The sequence below is a fragment of the Mobula birostris genome, chromosome 9 (genome assembly GCF_030028105.1).
Source record: "Mobula birostris isolate sMobBir1 chromosome 9, sMobBir1.hap1, whole genome shotgun sequence".
NCBI lineage: Eukaryota > Metazoa > Chordata > Chondrichthyes > Myliobatiformes > Myliobatidae > Mobula > Mobula birostris.
Window position 1 is genome coordinate 125,126,379 of NC_092378.1, and position 22,267 is coordinate 125,148,645.

At 41.2% G+C, this 22,267-nt stretch overlaps 1 protein-coding gene across 1 annotated transcript in view; it reads left to right on the forward strand.

Annotated features, from left to right (window-relative positions):
- The window catches only part of abat (4-aminobutyrate aminotransferase), a 193,663-nt gene that overhangs the window by 68,982 nt on the left and 102,414 nt on the right, over positions 1-22,267 (forward strand). The window contains exons 3-4 of the mRNA XM_072268745.1: positions 16,303-16,400; positions 21,440-21,469. Coding sequence (XP_072124846.1) covers positions 16,303-16,400; positions 21,440-21,469 — 128 coding nt within the window. The remainder of the gene's footprint in view (positions 1-16,302; positions 16,401-21,439; positions 21,470-22,267) is intronic.

Consider the following 22,267-nt stretch of genomic DNA (forward strand, 5'->3'; position numbering starts at 1 on the left):
GGGGAAAGGATGTTATTGATTATGACCCACGCGAACTGAGACAGTCACAGGCTTTTGATGTGCTAACAAACTTAGTCGGTGTTAGCGTGGAAATCAATGAAGCTAGGGGCCCCCTGATAAGAGGAAAAAACCATTTTGAAAGGATCGATCAGATGGGAGAAGGCTATTGTTTTGGCCAGGTCTACTGATAAGGTCTCTCCCTTAATCCCCGAACAAAGCGAATCTTTAGCAGAAGTAATTAAACGACTCGCACCCGTGTGCTTGATTGTCCCGAGGCGATGCAAAGAACTGGGACGTTGGGTGATGTCTGTTACAATGGGGCAGCCTAGCAAACAACATCCATATATAATGAGTAATTCAGTGACTAAAGGGCTGATGAACACAGAGGTGTGTATTGGCAATTTAATACGGCTGTCTGAAGCCAGCTTGATAGTGAACCTTGAAAAAAATGAATTCGGCCACACGGGGGTCACTTACCTGGGAATTGTGGTGACACAGGGGCAGCTGGCAGCGATGCAAGCTACAGTGCAGGCTATCGCTGACCTCCCAACCCCGACAGACAAGAGGGCCCTCAGAAGGCTCTTGGAGATGGTGGGGTACTGTAGGAAGTTTTGCAATAACTCTGCGGTCACTACCCCTCCCCCTGCTACTAAGCCCTTGCGAGAGAAAACTGAGTCGGAATGGGACGACCCTTGTTATTGTGGTCCGGGACAAAACCAAATGAGAGGTTACATTGATCGAAATTCATCAGTGTTTTTGGCCACTATGAAGTTTGCTGAGTTGGAGCCTGGTCTAAGGGATTATTAATAACACATGTAAAAGGAACAGAAAATGTGATGACTGTCTGTCAAGGTGCTGACAACTTCAAACTCGCTGTGTTAGCCAAATGGCTGATAAAGATGTATATTTGTGCGTGTATCAAATAATGTACTCATGTTTGTAATTTTTACCTCCCGGTAAAAATCCTTAAAGGGGGGAAGTGTGACGAGCATACACATAGATAAGATGTTAGCTGTCCTGTGTGATCAGCAGTTGGTCTGCCACCTGTCTTCAAGAGAGAGATAAGGAACACAATGAAACAGCATCTGGAGATGTGTAATGAAGGGACGGGAGAGAGAGAGCTGTCTGGAGCGGCTCCCCCTTTGAACCCTGAACTGTTTGAAGTGATGGACAGGCAATACCCCAGCAGGGGGATAAAAAGGGACCGGTTCACTAAGGCAGGACACACACGACACCCGAGGTAACGAGACCCTGGAAGCAGTGCGCCTCTCACGAGTCGGTGGGAAGTACCGGACAACGCACAGGGTGGAAAGGTACGATCAGCGGGAACCTGGTGTGTGTCCGCCCTTGCTTGGTGCCGAGTTCACTGCAGAGGATCGACCGCATCTGGAGGAGGGGTCACAGTCGGTGACCTCAGGTGACATCACCAAGGACCTGCCCAAAAAGCTGCTTGTGAGCCATATCGCCAGTCTGTGAGTGGAAGCCGTGTCTGAATGATCAGTCGCTCCCGTTCTCGTTCGTGTTCGTTCTCTCTCTCTCTCTCTCTCCTCTCTCCTCTCTCCTCTCTCCTCTCTCCTCTCTCCTCTCTCCTCTCTCCTCCCTCCTCCCTCCTCCCTCCTCCCTCCTCCCTCCTCCCTCCTCCCTCCTCCCTCCTCCCTCCTCCCTCCTCCCTCCTCCCTCCCCTCTCCCCTCTCCCCTCTCCCCTCTCCCCTCTCCCCTCTCCCCTCTCCCCTCTCCCCTCCCCCCTCCCCCCTCCCCCCTCCCCCCTCCCCCCTCCCCCCTCCCCCCTCCCCCCTCCCCCCTCCCCCCCTCTCCCTCCTCTCTCTCCTCTCCCCCCCCACGTTGTCCATCGCCATGGCAACGATTACTGCGAACTGAACTAAATTGGACTGAACTTTTGTGTCACTTTGAAATTTGGTCATTTACCCCTGGACAACGATAGAGCTTGATTGATGCTGTTATCTTAATTCTGTGCACATGTGTGTTTATCATTGCTGAACTGTTGCATTTATTATCCTTTTGATTACTGTGTTGCTTGTTTCTTTAATAAAACTTCCTTAGTTCTAGTAATCCAGACTCCAACTGAGTGATCCATTTCTGCTGGTTTGGCAACCCAGTTACGGGGTACGTAACAATTGAAACTAGCTGGTTGGGCACCATGGTTACCATGTACTGATTGGGCCAAAGGGCCTGTGTGTCATGTGCTAAATGAGGTTTCCATGGAGTAATGTGAAAAGATCATCATCCGTAAGTTGCCTTGCCCATATGACCTTGGATCATGTGGTATGTCTGTGATGTTTTCCAATTCTTGTCACTTTTGGCAGTCTTTTGGGTTTGTGCTGTCAGTGTGACAGGTCATATCTGAGAATGTGCCCAGGAAATGTATGGTCCTATGGTTTAGCAAAATCATCAAGGTTTTTTCTTGATGAGCCTCCCAGACAGCGTCCCATTATTTTATCAAACATTCTAGATTTTAGTGTGGAGTATGTCATGGGTTTATTTCAGCTGTGTGTGTTTTGTTTTTTTTACTAAATTCAAAGATAGTAAGTCTTTTTTAAATTTAATTAATTAAGTTCAAATCCCTTAGATGTTGCTGTGGCATTTAAATTCCTGTATGTAAGTAATTTCTCGTGGCCTCTGAGTTACTATTCCCATTACAAGAACTGTTTCCATAGCAGAACTGGTATGTTTCAGTGTCATTAAATGTGATGTATAATGCAATCTGTTGTTCTTATTGCATTAATGACTATCTGTAGTGGAAGTGTGAAAGGGTCAATGAAAGTCATCCATGTGAAACTGCAAGATAGCTCTGCTTCTGAATATTTTTTGTCTTGTTCTGATTTCAGATCTTGTGATTTGCAACATCATTTGATGTCAGCAAGATTGTTTCATTATCATTAATAGCTTGAAAGTTCACTAGTACGTCTTAAACTAGACAAATGTCAATTTGTAATGCACACAACAACTGTGTGCATGGACCATTAGTCCAAATTCTCAGTTAGAAATGACAAAATTATTTCTGTCAGTTAACTCGTAAAGATTTTGCATCATATGCCCTTGGTCTTCAATTTACAGTACATAAAGATTTTTCCAATCTTGTTCCTAAAATAGATCTGCAGCTCTGAACTCGTTTTTCAGGTAAAGGTACAAGGACATTGTTTCACAGGAGAAATCCCTAGGCTATACAGCCTTTTCTCAAGGTTAAAATATATTTGCCGTATCCTTCTTAATCTCCTCTGCATCCTCTTTTGTGCTGTTGCATCTCTCCTTTAATGTTGTGACCTGAACTTGATGTGATTCTCAAATCTCTTTTCACAATTTTTTTTATTATTGTAATTTAGTAATTTGTTATACCTGCACTGTACTGCTGCCACAAAACAACACATTTCACCACTTATGTCAGTGACAAAAAAGCAAATTCTGATTAGAGAAGCATTAAAGTACACTGTTTGCTGGTGGAACGCAGCAGGCCAGGCAGCATCTATAGGCAGAAGTACAGTCGACGTTTCAGGCCGAGACCCTTCATCAGGACCAAAACACCGACTGTACTTCTTCCTGTAGATGCTACCTGGCCTGCTGCGTTCCGCCAGCATTTTGTATGTTTTGCTTGAATTTCCAGCATCTACAGATTTCCTCGTGTTAAGATACACTGTTTCCTGACTTGTCTTATTATTCTAGCATAACTTCCAAGCACTTATTTCCTTTGCTTTGGCTTATAAAGGACAGCGTCCCATATGTCTTGTTAACCACATTGTTGGCCTGCTTTTGCCACCTTTTAAGGATTAGCAAACACACATTGAAAAGCCCATCTGTTCCTCTTATTGTGCATTCCCCTACCATGGTCCAAGTCCCTTCATGCATCACCACACATTTACCAGATAGAATTTCCCTTGCCACTTTTCTGCCCAATTAATCAGATTTTGCAGTCAAAGGCTTTTCTCATTGTTGACCATAAAGCCAATATCCTTTGCAAACTTCTTTTAAGTCTGCCACAAACAGCAAGGATTGGAGTACTGAGATCACCCTAGATGCAGCCTTCCAAATGCAAAAAATACCCTTCCTTGAAATGATCATTGCAAGAGACAAACCTAAAACTATTGAAGTTATACCAATGACCTAGCTGTTTGACATGTGTGAATCTATTCCTCATGTTGATACAAAATCAGTGAACAGATAGGTGTGTCAAGATAGTTTACAGGTTCCTCAGTACCAAGGAACAGTCAAAACAAATCAATATAGTAGACGACAACACTTAAGCAAGCCAGTCAGCAAAGTGAATCTTTAATCAAACTGTGCATCCGTGAAAAGTATTTACACACATTCTTCAAAGAGGGCACAGTTAAGTGACATATTTGTATATATGCATGCAAGGATCATGTGGTCAGAGGTCATGATGATTTTATCATATTCATGATGTAAACACAACATATAGTGAATTTCTTGATATTTAAATTTGAAGCTTCAATCAAGAGCACAAAAAAATAGGAGCAGGCGTAGAGGACAGAAAATTCCAAAGATTCATCACCTTCTGCAACAATAAATTCCTGCACATCTCAGTTTCAAATGACCTACCCATTATCTTGTAACAATATCCAGTTATCTGAGATTCTCCCACTAGTAAAAATGTACCAATACATAACCTATCGTACCACCTCAGGGTCTTGCATGTCTCTATAAAGTCGCCCTCATTCCCTTAAACTCTCAGAATGTTCATTCTATGTCATGTAAATGTTATTGTAAATAGAACTTAAAGCTCCAACACTTCCCAAGGTCCACCTTGGGGTATGTCAAAAGTTTCCAATTCTTGTGGTCCTATCCCTAAACCTGTGCCTTCCTCTCCTTGTCCTTTTGACCCTCTGGCCCATTCATAGGCTTAACTGTCAGGCGCAAAGTAAATGATAAGATGTAAACAAAATCTAATTATCTGTCCCTGCCTAGATAGGTTCTCAGCCTGTTTAGGTCTTGTCATACTCTCTCCAATTCTTCATCAACAATGGGACAGGTGGCCCAGTAAGTTGATCAGTCTCTACATTAGTTGAACAACCCTGATCATGAACACAAAGTGAAATTTGCAAAGCCACATCCTTGTAAGAAGTGGGCTTGCAGCCATTGCCACCCACTCATGTTGCTGCATATCATTTAGAGCTTTGTGGTGGGCAGAGCTGGACTTGAAAACAGTCAGCAGCCTTCAGTGTAAGGTTCACTCTGGTCTTGGCACTGATGATCTGAAGTCCCAAGGGAATGCTTTTGGATTCAATGGGAAAGCAATGTTGGCACATCCTCCACCAGTACTAAAGCAACGTGTATTGGACCATTCCTTTGAGTGTTACCATGCTGCACTCAAGGCCTAGAGCTGCTTAATAGCCATCTATGTGTCCCAGCAGCCTTCCAGATGCAGGTATCAATGTACCTTGAGAGAGAACACTAAAATAAGGGCACATTTCTGTAACTTCTTATACAAACCTTTTGTAGTGTAGCAAATACAGTCATGAATTTATGTATAGCAAACACAAAAAAGGACTGAATTATCTGTATTTGTAATTTTGGTAGAGATTTACCCTGTGTTCTTTGTTTTGAATCAATGTGATGGTTACCTTTACATCTGTCTGTAAGAGTAGGTAAGAATTTGGTCTCATACCCATTCTCCAGAGGTGCAGCACTCCCTCTTCACAGCACTGACTCTCAATAATGAAACTATAGTCTTAAAATTGGGGCTTGATTCCATTGTTTGGCTTGGAGCCACACTAAGGACAGGCAAAGAAGGACTGGGAACTGGCACCAAAACATGGAAACACAAGAGACTGCAGATGCTGGGATGTGGAACAACAGTCTGCTGGAAGAACTCATGGGGTAAAGCTGCATCTGTGGAAGGGGAGGAATTGTTGATCGTTTTCGGTCGAAACCTAGCACCTGAACTGGGAGTAGGAAGGCAAGATGCCCAGCATAAAGAGGAGAAGGGGAATGGTTTAAAATGACAAGTAAATTGTAGCAGATAGTAGAGAAGAGTGGGGTGGTGTTGGAAGACTGTAGCAGGTGAATGATAGTTGGACTCAGACAGGGGGAATGGAGAAAAATATCAAATGGACCAACTGGAGAAGAAAGAGATGGGGAGAGAGAGAGAGAGAAAAGGAGGAGGAGAGAAGTGGGGGAAAGGAGATGCCTAAAATTGGAATACTCATTATTCATTCTTGGGTTGTAAACTACCCAGGGGAATATGTTGCTGTTCCTCTAGTTTGTGCTTGGCTTCATCCTGACAGTAGAGATGGATGGGTCGCTGTGGAACTGAGAAGAGGAGTTGAAATAGACGGCAGTCGGAATTTCTGGTTGGCCATTGCGGACTGAGCATTGGGGTTCTGCAAAACAGTGGCCCAGCTTGCCATTAGTCTGATTTAGGGGAGGTCAAGTCAGGAGCAGTAAATGCGGTAGACAAGGTTGGAGAAGAAATATGGAACCTTTGCCTCACTTGAAAGACTGTTTAGTTCCCTGAATAGCAGTAAGGGAGGAGGGAAAGTGCCAGGAGTAAGGGAGAGATGGGTGTGAAGAGTGAACCTGAAAGTCATAGAGGGACTGGTCCCTACGGAAGGCAGAAAAAAGTGGGGAGGAGGAGGTGGAGCTGGTGGAGAGATCTCATTACAGCTGATGATCGCATTTGTGTCCAGCTGCCATTTACCTTAACCCCTGATGGTTCCTATTCCCACTTCAGACCGGTTCAGCTGAAGTTTCTTGACCCTAACATTAACCTTCCATTTCCCTCCACAGATGTTGCCTGACATGCTAAGTTCCTCCAGCATTTTGTTTGATGATCCAGATTCCAACATCTGCAGTCGCTTGTAAAAATAAATGTAATGGGATCCCTTTTTTATTCATCTATAACCATAGTGGAATCAGGCCATCTCTGGCAAAAGCAGCATTTATTATCCATTATGATTGTCCAAGAGAATGTGGTAGTGTACAGCACTGCAGAAGCATTGATAAATTTCCATGTTGCTTCAGGGGAGATGAACTGGATGACTTCAACAACTGCTTATTCCCATAGCAACCCTGGAAATCGTCAAGAGTCTAGTCCTGCTTTAAAATTATCATTTATCAACGTCATTGCAAGGGCACCAAAGCTAATTTCTTCCCTGCTTCTGCTCTGGGTGCGATGAAGTAGACCAACATATATCCAAGATCATCTTTGGCCATCCTTAACTATCTATTTAGGACCACATTGATCTACACAATTAAACAATACTAAGCTCCAGCTTTCTAAATAGATACATGGACGTTTAGTTCTAATTCTTAATGTTAATGGGTTTTCAAGGAAAAATTAACCATGATATGGATACCACTATCAAAGATTACATACATTCAGTAGCCACTTGATTAGGTACACCTGTATACATGCTCATTAATGCAAATATCTAATCAGCCGATGGTGGCAGCAACTCAATGCATAAAAGCATGCAGACATGGTGAAGAGGTTCACTTGTTTTTAGACCAAACATCAGAATGGGGAAGAAATATGATCCTAGTGATTTTGACCATGGAATGGTTGGTAGTGTCAGACAGAGTAGTTTGAGTATCTCAGAAACTGTTGATCTTCCAGTATTTTCACACACAGCGATCTCTAGAGTTTACAGAGAGTGAGCAAAAAACAAAATAATCCAGTGAATGGCAGTTCTGTGGGCAAAGCGCTCTGTTAATGAGAGATATCAGAGGAGAATGGCCAGGCTGGCTCAAGCTGATAGGAGGGTGACAGTAACTCAAATAACCATGCATTACAACAGCGCTGTGCAGAAGATAATCTCTGAATGCACGAAACATTGAACATGTTATTAGCAAGAACAAGCAGTTATCTGCAGTCCTCAGTTATCTGCAATCCAATTTGTCATTCCACTGCTCGAACTTTGGAGGACAGCATCAATGAGAGGGGCCAAGCCCCAACCCAGCATGAACACGGTACTACACCGCCTCTGCCATCTCCTCTCCTGGACTGCTGTAACAGGCAAGGCTGGGGCTTGAGGCCTAGACCTCGCTACCACAGAGTCCATGCAGCTCCTCCACTGGTCAGTCACGCCAATAAACAAGGGACACTGACGTGCAACATTTTACATTATCAATGTCCAACAGGGTGTTACAATCACAAAGGAAACATCCGAGACAATCAGTCGCAGTTAGACTGTACACTGCCTTTGTGCATCAATTCCAATGCCTTCCTATAGCAGGCAGTAACGTGGTCCATACCAAGTCCAGCTCCTCCGCCAACGAGCAGCTCGCTGATGGGGTTAGACCTGCAGAACCTGATGTTCTTCATGTCCAGCATTATCTTGCAATCATTAAAAACAAACGGTTAAAAAAGACAAGAAGACCTTTGGTTGGCCTCAGAGAAGCCATCGTGTCTTAAAGCCCTGCCATCCAAGCATCCATTTCCAGATTTCTTTACCTCTTTTAATTAAGTACATCTAGAATGGCCTCGGGATAACCTCTTATTTCCTAAATACAAACTGGCCTCAAATTTCTGTTGCTGTTTACTATAAATACCTCCTGTATTATCGCACACTAACATTCTCCATTTTACATGCATTTAGATCTAAATGCACAAAAAGAGAAAATAACAGAGGAAAAGGACTTGACTTTATCGATTTTACTTTATTTTAATTAAGCATATTCACTTATATTGTATACTGTTGGCTGGTTTATAGATTTTGTTCCTTGATTTAAACATTATACTTAGCAGATGTGGCTTTCCAGGACAGCAGCCAAGTAATGTCTTGGGTATACTGCTCTCTGAGAAATGTAATTTGCTATGGCAGGTATCACTTCACAGAAAAAGCTGTTGTGTACAGCAATTTAACTGTTTTTCCATGCCTCCGTTGGAGCCCTTTATCTGCTATATGTGTCTCTGTAACTTGAAAAGAAGGCCATTTGGATTGATTTCTGTTTATACTATCATTAACTCTGTGGCGTTCATTCCAAGAGGAACCCTGTATTACTGACAGATTTTCTCTACAGCAAAGTACTTAAAGGTATAAATTTCAAACCCATAACATCATGATATAACTGAGTCATTATATTGCTGTTAATAATTTTAGCAAGGAAAAATCCTTGCATGTACTGTTATTCATGATCTATAAATAAGCATTGTTTCATTTCATTCTTTAGTACTTTAACATTAATGCCTTTGAGAAATGGTTCTAAACTGTTGATAACCATTTGGAAGAAACCTAATTTTCTTAGTGTATTAAGCTATTACTTGCCTGTTACACCACTGGCATTTAAGGTAGCAATGAAGGTCCTCTGTCTCTGTCTGTATAAGACATAGACATAAGACATAGAAGCAGAATCAGGCCACCTGGCCCATCGAGTCTGCTCCGCCATTCAATCATGGCTGATCCTTTTTTTCCTCCTCCTCAACCCCAGTTTCTGGCCTTCTCCCCGTAACCTTTGATGCCATGTCGGATCAAGAACCAATCAATCTCTGCCTTAAATACTCCCAACGACCTGGCCTCCGCAGCTGCACGTGGCAACAAATTCCACAAATTCATCACCCTTTGGCTAAAGAAATTTATCCGCATCTCTGTTTTGAAAGGGTGCCCCTATATCCTGAGGCTGTGCACACTTGTCCTAGACTCTCCCATCATGGGAAACATCCTTTCCACATCTACTCTGTCTAGGCCTTTCAACATTTGAAAGGTTTCAATGAGATCCTCCCTCATCCTTCTGAATTCCAGCGAGTACAGACCCAGAGATAGCAAATGTTCCTTGTATGTTAACCCTTTCATTCCTGGAATCTTCCTTGTGAACCTCCTCTGGACCCTATCCAATGCCAGCAAATCTTTTCTAAGATGAGGGACCCAAAACTGTTCACAATACTCAAGGTGAGGCCTCACCAGTGCCTTATAAAGCCTCAGCATCACATCCTTGCTCTTGTATTCTAGATTTCTTGAAATGAATGCTAACATGGCATTTGCCTTCCTCACCACTGACTTGACCTGCAAGTTAACCTTTAGGGTGTTCTGCACAAGGACTCCCAAGTCCCTCTGCATCTCAGATTCCTGGATTTTCTCCCCGTTTAGAAAATAGTCCACACATTTATTTCTATTATCAAAGTGCATGACCATGCATTTTCCAATATTGTATTTCTTCTGCCACTTTCTTGCCCATTTTTCTAATCTGTCTAAGTCCTTCTGCATCCTACCTGCCCCTCCACCAATCTTCATATCATCTGCAAACTTGGCAACAAAGCCATCTATTCCATCATCTAAATCATTTATATACAGCATAAAAAGAAGTGGTCCCAACACTGCCCCTGTGGAATACCACTAGTCACTGGCAGCCAACCAAAAAAGGATCCTTTTATTCCCACTTGCTGCCTCCTACCAATCAGCCAGTGCTTTAGCCATATTATTAACTTCCTTGTGATACCATGGGCTCCTAACTTGTAAGCAGCCTTATGTGTGGCACCTTGTCAAAGGCCTTCTGAAAGTGCACTGCATCCCCTTTATCTATCCTACTTGTAATCTCCTCAAAGGATTCCAATAGGTTCATCAGGCAGGATTTTCCCTGAGGGAAACCATGCTGACTTTGTACTATCTTGTCCTGTGTCACCAAGTAGTCCATCACCTCATCCTTAACAATTGACTCTAACATCTTCCCAACCACTGAGGTCAGGCTAACTGGTCTATAATTTCCTTTCTGCTGCCTTCCTCCTTTCTTAAAGAGTGGAGTGACATTTGCAATTTTCCAGTCCTCTGGCACCATAGTCCAATGATTTTTGAAAGATCATTTCTAATGCCACCACAATCTCTAATGCTACATTTTTCAGAACCCTAGGATGTTGTTCATCTGGTCCGGGTGACTTATCTACCTTTAGGTCTTTTAACTTTTTGAGACCCTCTCTCTTGTAATAGTACCTGCACCCACTTCTCCTCCTTCACAGACTATAACATCAGGCATCTTCCACAGTGTGTTCTACAGTGAAGACTGATGCAAAATACTCATTTAGTTCATCAGCCATCTTTTTGTCCCCTGTTATTATTTCTCCTGCCTCATTTTCTAGCAGTCCTATGTCCACTCTCATTTCTCTTTTATTTTTAATATACATGAAAAAACTTTTACTATCCACTTTGATATTATTTGCTAGCTTGCTTGCATACTTCATCTTTTCCCTTCTCATGATTTTTTTAGTTGCTCTCTGTAGGTTTTTAAAAACTTCCCAATCCTCTATCTTCCCACTAATTTTTACTTTGTCCAAAGGTTTCAAAGGTACATTTAATGTCAGAGAAATGTATACAATATACATCCTGAAGTTCTTTTTCTTCGCAACCATCCACAGAAACAGAGGAGAGCCCCCAAAGGATGAATGACAATTAAATGATAGAACCACACAGAACCAACCCCCCCCAGCTCCCCCCTCCCACGCATAAGCAGCAGCAAAGCAACAATGCCCTCTCCCCCACCAGCAAAATAAAAGCATCGGCTCCCGCCACCGAGCACTCAAGTGTGCAGCAAAGAATCAGCAAAGACACAGACTTGCGGTACCCGAAAGACTACTCATTCACCCAGTATTTGACATACCACAGGCTCTTTCTCTCCCTAATAAGGGAGAAAGAGATGTCTCCATTTCACAGCAAGAGAGGAGACATAACAAAAACTCGCTGATTTACGATGTTAAAAGCCCATTGCGTCACTTTTTCCAAGCTCCTTGCCCAAAGAATTTGGGTCTCTGGGCACACAGCCAACAGCCAGCTCACTGCTTTTGATCTTTCGTCTCCCACAACACACCAATTTCCTACAGTGGCACTGACCCTGAGTCCACCCAACTCTAGAGCCACGTGATCCCGGAACTCCAAAGGTGAGCTTATCTCTTAGGCCGCATCCTTGGCATATCGAATAACGGCCAGTCATGAAACCCCAAGAGCTGGTCCCATTCCCGCAAAGAACCGAAAAAGCTCTGTTTGTATATAATTTGTTGTATGCCCTTTTTTTTGGTTTTACAGTAGCTTTGACTTCCCTTGTCAATCATGGTTGTACTATTTTACCATTTGAGTATTTCTTCATTTTTGGAATACATATGTCCTGCACCTTCCTCATTTTTCCCAAAAACACATACCATTGCTGCTCTGCTGACATTCCTACAAATAGCTCCTTCCAATTTACCTTGGCCAACTGTAATTTCCCTTACTCCACTGAAATACTGCTAAATCAGACGTTACTTTCTCCCTATCAAATTTCAAGTTGAACTCAATCATATTCTGATCACTTGTTCCCAAGGGTTCTTTTACCTTAAGTTCCCTAATCACCTCCGGTTCATTGCATAACACCCAATCCAGTATAGCTGATCCCTAGTAGGCTCAACGACAACCTGCTCTAAAAGGTTATCTCTGGTATTCAACAAACTCACTCTCTTGAGATCCATTACCAACCTAATTTTCCCAATCGACCTGCATGTTAAAATCTCCAATGTGACTACCATAACGTTGCCCTTTTGACTTGCCTTTTCTATTTCCTGTTGTAACCTATGGTCCATCTCCCAGCCACTGTTGGAAGACCTGTATATATCTGCCATCAATATCCTTTTACCCTTGCAGTTTCTTAACTCAATCTGCAAGGATTCAACATCTTCTGATCCTATATCATATCTTTCTACTGATTTGATGCCATTCTTTACCAGTAGAGCCACACCACCCCCTCTGCCTACCTTCGTATTCCTCTGATATAACATGTAACTTTCAACATTCAGCTCAACCATCCTTCAGCCATGATTCAGTGACGGCCACAACATCATACCTGGCAATCTGTAATAGTGCAACAAGATCATCCACCTCATTTCTTATACTACATGCATTTAGATACAACACCTTGAGTACTGTATTTGCTATCCTTCCTAATTCTGCATCCTTAATGTATAGAAGGATTCTTCATTGCTGCCTCTGTAACAATTGTTTTTTGACCAGTCAGGCTCTGAGCTCAACCCCCAAACCTGGAAGACCGGTGGACCACTCTTAGCCTAGCCTCTGCCTTTGACAGGTTTGGCATGGACCAAGACCCGAAGCACAAGACCCTGACTCCGGCAAACATAGCTCTCTGGGTCATTGAGGTGTGCAAGCTTCCCAACCCAATGACAAGGCTGTTGACCTCTTGGAGGATACTAAATTATGGTTCATCTTAAACTGAGAGAAAAAATAAAATAGGAAGGATAATTTAAATAGAAAGTTTATCATTCTGCTATCTTGCTATCCGAATAGCACACGCTAGTTGGAGTTCAAGTAAGATGTTCACTTTTTTAATGAGCAGTGCACCAATTCATTTTGAAATTAATTCTATTGTTCTACACATTTAATAGCATTGACCTCAAAGGGTATTCTGGGTTCATTATAGTGCAATATGGATTAATAGTTTTCAGCTAAATAAACTGATGTAGCAGAGTGATAAATATCCTTACTCAGGCCTTTTAAACACTGGTAAATTAAAATTTGTTTTCAATTTTCCCAGAATTTCTTGGGGTACAAACGTGCCATCAGCTTTCTCATACCTCATTCAAATAGCATGTCTTTGTTTATTTTTAGTCGTACGGCACAGAAAGGGAAACGGACCCTTCATCCCACCCTTTCCATGGCTACAATAAAGTACTAATCTTTACTAATGCCATTTATCAGCAGTTGATCTGTAGTTTTCTATGCTTTGGCAATTATAGAGCTTGTCTAGATCATTAATTGTTGTGAGAATCTTTGCTTCTGCCACCCTCTCAGGCAGCATATTACAAACTCCAGCCACCACTGGGTGAAAAAAAAATCTTCCTTTATGTCCCTTCTGAACCTCTTAAACCTGTGCCATCTGATTATAGACTGCTCTGCTTTTGGGGAAACATTTAAAACTTCTTCTATACCCCTCATAATTTTGTTCACCTCTGCTAGACCTCACTACCCCTTTTCTGCTCCAAGGAAAGCAAACCCAGCCTCTCTTCATAAAGGAGACACACCATCCTGGTGAATCTTCTTTCCAAAGCAATGCTTGTACAATAAGATGGCCAAAACTGCATACAATATGACTGATTTGGCTTCACTAATGTTTTATAAATCTGTTTCGTAACTTATGTAACATTCTGTGCCCTAAGTAATGAAGGCTAGTGTATCCTGTATGCCTTCTGAGCCTATCTATTTGTGCTACTACCTTCACGCATTTTTTGACTTGTACATCAATGTCCCTTGTTATTCAGTATTTTCTAGGACCCTTCAATTCATTGTGTATGTCTTAACCTTATTGGCTCTTCCCAAATGCATCATTGTGCACTCGCGAGATCTGGATTCCTGTAGATATCTCAAGACACAGAAAGAATATAACAGATACTGTCTCCGCAAAATCATTCATATTGATTGGAAGGATATGCAAACCAGTGTATTTAAGTTGTTATAAATGAGATCATGGAATTATACTGAAGATTATAAAGCAAACTCAAAAGAGTTCATCATTCATGAAATTGACTGTGTTACATCATAGTCTTCAGTGATACAGGTGCCTGTTGCCTCAGTTTATTTCTGAATTGCAAATATACATTTGAGAAGTAACTCTGTGGTTAACAAACTGAATAGTGCAGTCTTAAATGGTTAATTAGCATTGTTAATTAGAGTGCCACAGTAGCATAGTGGTTAGTATGATGCTGTTACAACTCAGGGTATCGGAGTTCAGAGTTCAAATCCTTCTGTGAGAAGTTTGTATGTTCTCCCTGTGACCATGTAGGTTTCTGCCAGATGCTCTGGTTTCCTCCCTCAGTCCAGTGTTCTGCTGGTTAGTTGGTTAATTGGTCATTGTAAATTGCCCTGCGATTAGGCTAGGGATAAATCGTTGGGTTGCTGGGCAGTGCAGCTTGTTGGGCCAAGAGGGCCTGTTAAGTCCTGTATTTCTAAATAATTAAATAACTGCATAAAATATGAAGTATTGTTTTCCCATCAAATGATACATTTGAAATGATACAAATGAAATATTTATAAAAGACAACCTTTTTTGAACAAAACAATCAAAATAAGAAATTTGAGCATTTTGCCTGTATCATTGGTTTTGAAGTTATGCTGTTAGATATATCATGAAGATGATATATGGTTTCATGAGATTTTTCCCTTGTGCTCATTCATGAACATCTGCATACCTTGATACATTCAACATTTAAAGCTAACGTGGCTTGCAATTGATAGTCAAACGTAAAGTTATTTTGAGAGACTGCCCAATGTGAGTCTGTGGAAGCTTGTGCTCCTGCGGGATGTGATTCATGCCCGATGTTCCCTCTAAGGTGTGCGCACACACACATCTTTTGCTACTAGCACACAAAGGAATTTAAACTGCAGACAAAAGGTTGTCACCCTCTACCTCAACGACATGTTAAGTATATTTCACGATCTTACACAATCACATTTCCTTTTCTGGTTTCTGATGTGGACGATGTTGACAATGAGGGGCTGGTGATTAATTGTCTGCAGATTTTAGAACTGGCTTATTTATATGGTTTTATTGAAGAAGTTATTGATTCACTGTGTCGAATTCCAAAGAAGCAAACAGCGTGAAGCAGAAAAGAACTGCCAGTTCATTTAAAGCAGAATGCCTTAATGACCATTTCAAACGACTTTAATAAAGTGAAAAGAATGATATTATTACATACTGTTGTATAATATATGAGAAATAAGACACATTGATGTGTATTTTTTTCTTTTAAACATTGAACAACTGGATTTGGTAGTTTATTATCCTTAGAATAGCTTCAGATTTACTTCCTCTTAAAAATTCAATGCTCACATGTTGTTGTCACTGGGCAAAAAATTGCACAGCACAAGATTTTTCTGCACACTGGCCATTACAAATTAGAGGGAACATTGTTCATACCTTAATCTCAATGTCACCGATAGTTGTCTGTGCCTCTGACTGTAAGATCCTTAGGGGGAAGCAGTCTTCTCTGACTGGATCGCTGGAGGTTGATTCATCTCCAGGGTATTAAGCTGCTGGCATCAGTGTCAATACAATTTAGTCAAATTTTCTTCAGCCTCCCAAAGCAGAATGACCTTCTCTTTCCAATACTAATATCAGCGTTTTTCACAAAAATAAGGTAACCTCTCCTCTATAACAACTTCTTTGGAAAAAAAAATACTATATACAATTTAGCTGGTGGTTCAGAACAGTAAATTGCGTGTGCTGAAATGAGGAGCATTGTATGACATTAATCATTTATTTTGTAACCATTTGGTAGCACTTTTTAAACCTCAATGCAGGTCCTTTGATCAACTTTACAGTAAAAAAAATTAAGTGATCATTGTCTTGTTTAATTTTGTGAAGGATGTCGATACGTTAGCCAGCCTGCTAACAAAGGAGATGTGGATGTCGAGTTTGATCGGCCATTAATGAAAACGGAAGTGCCAGGTCCAAGATCTCGGGTATGTCAATTCTACAATGTTCTGAAACAAATTTACTTTTTGGGGAATTGATAATAATACCCAATTTCCTATTTCCCATCAGGTATAAAGGAATCTTACTTTCCATATCTGATTGATTTTTAAACCCACTAAAAATAAATCTGCTGACTCAGTATTTCAGATTTATTAGTCCGTCAAATATGAAACTCTGGCTGTTGTTTTAAAGTTGAATGCATTTCCTATTGGTACAGAGTGATGAGAGCTTGTTGATTTGATGCTTCTATTACATAACTTTTACCAGTTCCCTTTGACATTCTTGGCTTATTTTCTTTCCTCCCAGTCTGTTGTGGTGGGACTGTGGGACTGTAGGCTGGGTCCCTGAAATCAGCGGTGTGTACTGATGAATCAGTGTTGAGAGATGTTGACAATGTCCATAATCATAACTAATACACAATCTTAGAAAACCCACCATAAGGCTAATACAGGCAGATTTGATCCCTTCTTTATCTGACAACTCTATATGGTGCCAGTTAATTTTTGCTGTAACTGTTGTTGTTTCAGTGGGCACTGGGCTCAGTGCTGGGACCCCAGTTGTTTACAACATACATTAATGACTTGGATGAGGGAATTAAATGCAGCATCTCCAAGTTTGCGGATGACACAAAGCTGGGCGGCAGTGTTAGCTGTGAGGAGGATGCTAAGAGGATGCAGGGTGACTTGGATAGGTTAGGTGAGTGGGCAAATTCATGGCAGATGCAATTTAATGTGGATAAATGTGAAGTTATCCACTTTGGTGGCAAAAACAGGAAAACAGATTATTATCTCAATGGTGGCTGATTAGGAAAAGGGGAGGTGCAACGAGACCTGGGTGTCATTATACACCAGTCATTGAAAATGGCCATGCAGGTACAGCAGGCGGTGAAAAAGGCGAATGGTATGCTGGCATTTATAGCAAGAGGATTCGAGTACAGGAGCAGGGAGGTAATACTACAGTTGTACAAGGCCTTGGTGAGACCACATCTGGAGTATTGTGTGCAGTTTTGGTCCCCTAATCTGAGGAAAGACATCCTTGCCATAGAGGGAATACAAAGAAGGTTCACCAGATTGATTCCTGGGATGGCAGGACTTTCATATGATGAAAGACTGGATGAACTAGGCTTATACTCGTTGGAATTTAGAAGATTGAGGAGGGATCTGATTGAAACATATAAAATCCTAAAGGGATTGGACAGGCTAGATGCAGGAAGATTGTTCCCGATGTTGGGGAAGTCCAGAACGAGGAGTCACAGTTTGAGGATAAAGGGGAAGCCTTTTAGGACCGAGATTAGGAAAAACTTCTTCACACAGAGAGTGGTGAATCTGTGGAATTCTCTGCCACAGGAAACAGTTGAGGCCAGTTCATTGGCTATATTTAAGAGGAAGTTAGACATGGCCCTTGTGGCTAAAGGGATCAGGGGGTATGGAGGGAAGGCTGGTACAGGGTTCTGAGTTGGATGATCAGCCATGATCATAATGAATGGTGGTGCAGGCTCGAAGGGCTGAATGGCCTACTCCTGCACCTATTTTCTATGTTTCTACCACCCCAAACACTTGTCAACTAACATAACAAAAGTTATGACTGACCGTGCATTTTTGTTTAGTCCAGTAATTCACCAGAATAATTACTTGGACTACAGGAAGAGCTGTTAAATTGCCTGTTGACAGAATGAACTTCATTCTGTTATCATAACTAACATTCATATGCAGATTTTAGGGCACACTTTGTGGAGATACTGGGAATCTTCTCCCATGAAGAGGTGGTTATATTTATAAAGCAACTTTTAATCTTGTTGAAACATGAAAAAGTATTCAACTTGATGGTTTGTAACAGGAGAGACAGGAGTGTCTCCAAAGTAGATACAATCAGCACTTCTTAGTTTTTGGAAGAACGTCCTGATTTTTTTCGATAGTCAGAGTGACAGAATCATTCAGCACAGAATTGGGTCCTTTAGTTTCCCCTCTCCCCTCCCCACCTCCCCCCTCCCCCAACCAGTTGGTCCAAATTTCCCATCTAAGTTAATCCCATTTGCCCACATTTGGCCCCTATCCCTCTAAACTAGGGGATGCCAATCTGGGCTCCACGGACCCCTCAGTTAATGGTAGGGATCTATGGCATAAAAAAAAAGGTTGGAACACCCTGCTCTAAACCTTTCCTATCTATATTGTGCCAATCAATCCATTAAAATCCCCTTATTTGGCAGATATCATGGACCAGATTGTGAAATAAAGACTTTGTGTAGGCCTCAGATCAAACACCTGACCCAGAAGAGGCAGCAAAATGAACTGAACCCAGCTGAAGTGTCAGCATTATTAAAAGCCCATCTGACCAGACTCAATGTGACAGAGCTGATTTGAAATGCTGTGGACATTATTTGTTAATAGCTCTGCTACCAGCAGCTCTCTCAGTTCGAGGTAGAAAATGGAACCCTATTCAGTGAGAACACTATTGCCTCTGATGGTAAGGAAAAAGATGACTTGCATGACAAATTTCCACCTAATGCACTATTCAAATTAACACTAAACTTACGTTAAAGTTGTAACAAATTTTTGATATGCTCAAGACGTTGCCTCGCACCGTCACTGAACTCTTCCTGAAGTAAGGTCCCCATCACCAATAGCCAGGAACATTGTACTTATCAGCATCTTGATAGTCAGCATCAGAATCAGGTTTAATATCACTGGATTATGTCGTGAAAGTTGTTAAGCAATGATATGACTCTGGGTTGTAAGAATGAGAGCCCCTAGCTACATGGATAATAAAACCATAGAATAGTAACATTGCTGAGAGACATAAGTAATTCTTTTATATTTGTACAAGCACTCTGCAAGAGTACTGCAATTGGACCCATCTTTCACCCTTTCCTCAAACTCAATTCATTTTTCCTCCACAGTACAACTCTAGTTTCTTTTTAAAAATGTGATTTAATCTGCAAAGTAATCTGTGCCATTCTGTGCACTGATTTTCCTTTGAGTCTTGTGGTTCTAACCAGAGATTTGCAGGATTGGCAATTCAAGCTATCGTGCAAAATAATACCTATCAGGTTGTTAACAGAAGGCCAGTTTTAAAAGTAATTTAGATTGGGTATCATTGTTATTTATATCTTCTTATTTTCAGGAAAATGCTTTTATCAATTTTACCTGAATTTATGCATGACTTGCCAATAGTCATATTAAAAGGAGACATTCCATTGTCAAAAGTTGTTGTTTAAGGAAAACTTAGTCTATATACTGATTGTTAAATGCTTCTTTTGTTCAATCTTAAAATAGTACTGCCCTTCTCTCGTTATGTGCACGTGTCATAAAATGCACCTCAGGAGATGCAGAAACCAGATAGGCCTTTTGATTGTCCCATCAGTTAATAAGTGATCTGATGTGTAGGTTCTTTTGATTCTGAAGCATCAGCTGTGGTCTGGCGTGCGCATTTTCAGACTATAAACTGCTGCAGAGAGATTTGGAAGATCCAGTTGCTGAGAGCATGGCCTTGAGCAGTCGTAAGCAAAGTAATCTCTGCTTAATTCTTGCCTATTTCTGCTGGCTAATGTCAGCAGTTTGTATTAAGTTTTACACCTGGCAAGTTCAGATTGGCAATTAAGTGTAGGGTGCAGTAAAAATAGATATATGGAGTTTTCAGGCCCAGTCTAGCAGCAGTTTTAACTTAAAAGATGGAAAGAACGCTTGCCCCAGTCCAATGAGATGCCCTTTAAAGATGCAGAGCAGTCTCTGATGAAATAATCTGAGTTCATTGTGTAATTCTAACCTGATGCTACAGCAATGGAACAATAGTTTGATGCGTCTGCACATTCAGACTTGCTGGCAGAAGGTGTACTGAAAAAAACAAACTAATTTTGTTTTAGCATTTGTTTTATGGACCAGGGTGAACCAAGTGCCTATCTGACCAAAACAAGGAAAGCTTCCTCTTTTTTTTCCAAGATACGTTTTCTTCAATCTGATCTCCCCCCCTCCCCCCTCCCCCCACCCCACTTCTCCTTCTGCCCAGCTTCCTCATTCCCCATCAGCATCTGCCCATCGACTTCCCTGGAGCCAGGTATCTTTCCCTCTGGTTTTGGTGGGTGACTGCAACACCCTACCTGGTTTCTAGGAGAATGAATCAGGATGTTAACAAGTTGGACTTCAGCCATTAAAAACAACTGAAGTTACCTGCTTTGCCCTGATCAGATCCCGCAAGTCGCTTTGTGACCATACTCATGACAAACATTTAAGATAATGTGTAACAAATTTGGGAGAGCATAAAATACGTTTCAGCTCTACAGTGATATTCAGTCAGCTTTGCCATGCTTTGAGTGAAGAGAACTTCACTCTGGAATTCTGTACATTCACAATACGTAAGCATTCACTATCCTGCAGAAAAAATGATCACTTGGTGTAATTGGAGTTCTTTCATGACTTGAGGAAGTTCTGTCTGTGTTCAGTTCTGGTCATATCATTATAGCAAGGATGTGGAAGCTTTAGAGAGAGTGCAGAAAAGATTAAACAGGATGCTGCTCAAATAAGAGAAGTTGCCTTATGAGGAAAAGTTGAGTGAGCTAGGGCATATTTCTCTTTAGTGCAAAGAAAAATTAAAGAAAACTTGATAGAGGTGTATAAGATAAAGTGGACAGTCAGTGCTTTTTCTTCCCAGGGTTGTAATGGCTAATACAAGAGGACATTATTTTAAGAAGGAGGGATGTCCAAGGTAGGTTTATTACACAGAGAGTGGTACAGTAAGTGCATGAAGCACACTCTCAGGGTGGTGGTAGAAGCAGATATATTAGGGACATTTAAGGGACTCTTAGATAGGTTTATGGTTGAAAGAAAAACGGAGGGCTATGGATTAAACTTGGAGTAGGTTAAAAGGCCAGGACAGCGTTGTGGGCAGAAGGGCTTTTACTTTGCTTTGCTTTGCTGTACTGTTCTTGTTCCAAGTACCTGTGCGTTCACTAGCAAAGGGCAAGGCACTGTTTTCAAGACTTTTATTGAGTTTTTATCTCAATCCTTATTTTTATGTATCTGATTATTTACAGGAGTTAATGAAGAAGCTGAATGAGTTTCAGGTAAGTTGCAACATTATCTGTATCATTAACTATAATCTGTTTATTTGGGAGGACTTTGCCCATGTGGCACTTTCCTGTAATGCTCAACTATTTAGCACTTGATAGGAACAAAAGATCATGCACTGCAATGCGTGTAAGTATCATATGGTTGTGATTTCTAAATCCACACACAGTTAATTTATTTGTTCTCATATATTTCCTTGGTACTTAAATGTTGCTCACTGCTATGAGCTTCAAATTAGTTGAAGAGTTCAAATTTAGTTCAGCTGGGAGTGCATTTTAAGTGTTCTTGCTTGGTGTTACGTGACTTACTGTATTAGTGAAAAGTTTATTGATAATTTTGGACCAATTTTATATGGGTGGAATATCTATCACATTTACTAGAGGAAATAAAATAAAACAAACATTGCAATAAGAAAATAACTACAGTTTTATTTGAAGCCACAAGGTTGGAACTTCCCTTCCAGTTGTATTTAGTTTTTTTTAATATAATTTTTATTGAGTTTTCAAACTTGATTACATGAAATACTAATATCTACCCTCCCCCCCAACCCTTCCCCCGATATATACCCTTACCTAAAAGAAAGAAAAGAAAAGGGAAAAAAAAGAAAGAAAGAAAGACTGCCTGGATATTGGAAGATGAGGAGGAATTTCTTTAGCCAGAGGTTTGTGAATCTGTGAAATTCATTGCCACAGATGGCTGTCGAGGCCAAGTCATTGGGTATAATTAAAGTGGAGATTGTTAGGTTCTCGATTAGTAAGAGCATCAAAGGTTCCGGGGAGAAGACAGAAGAATAG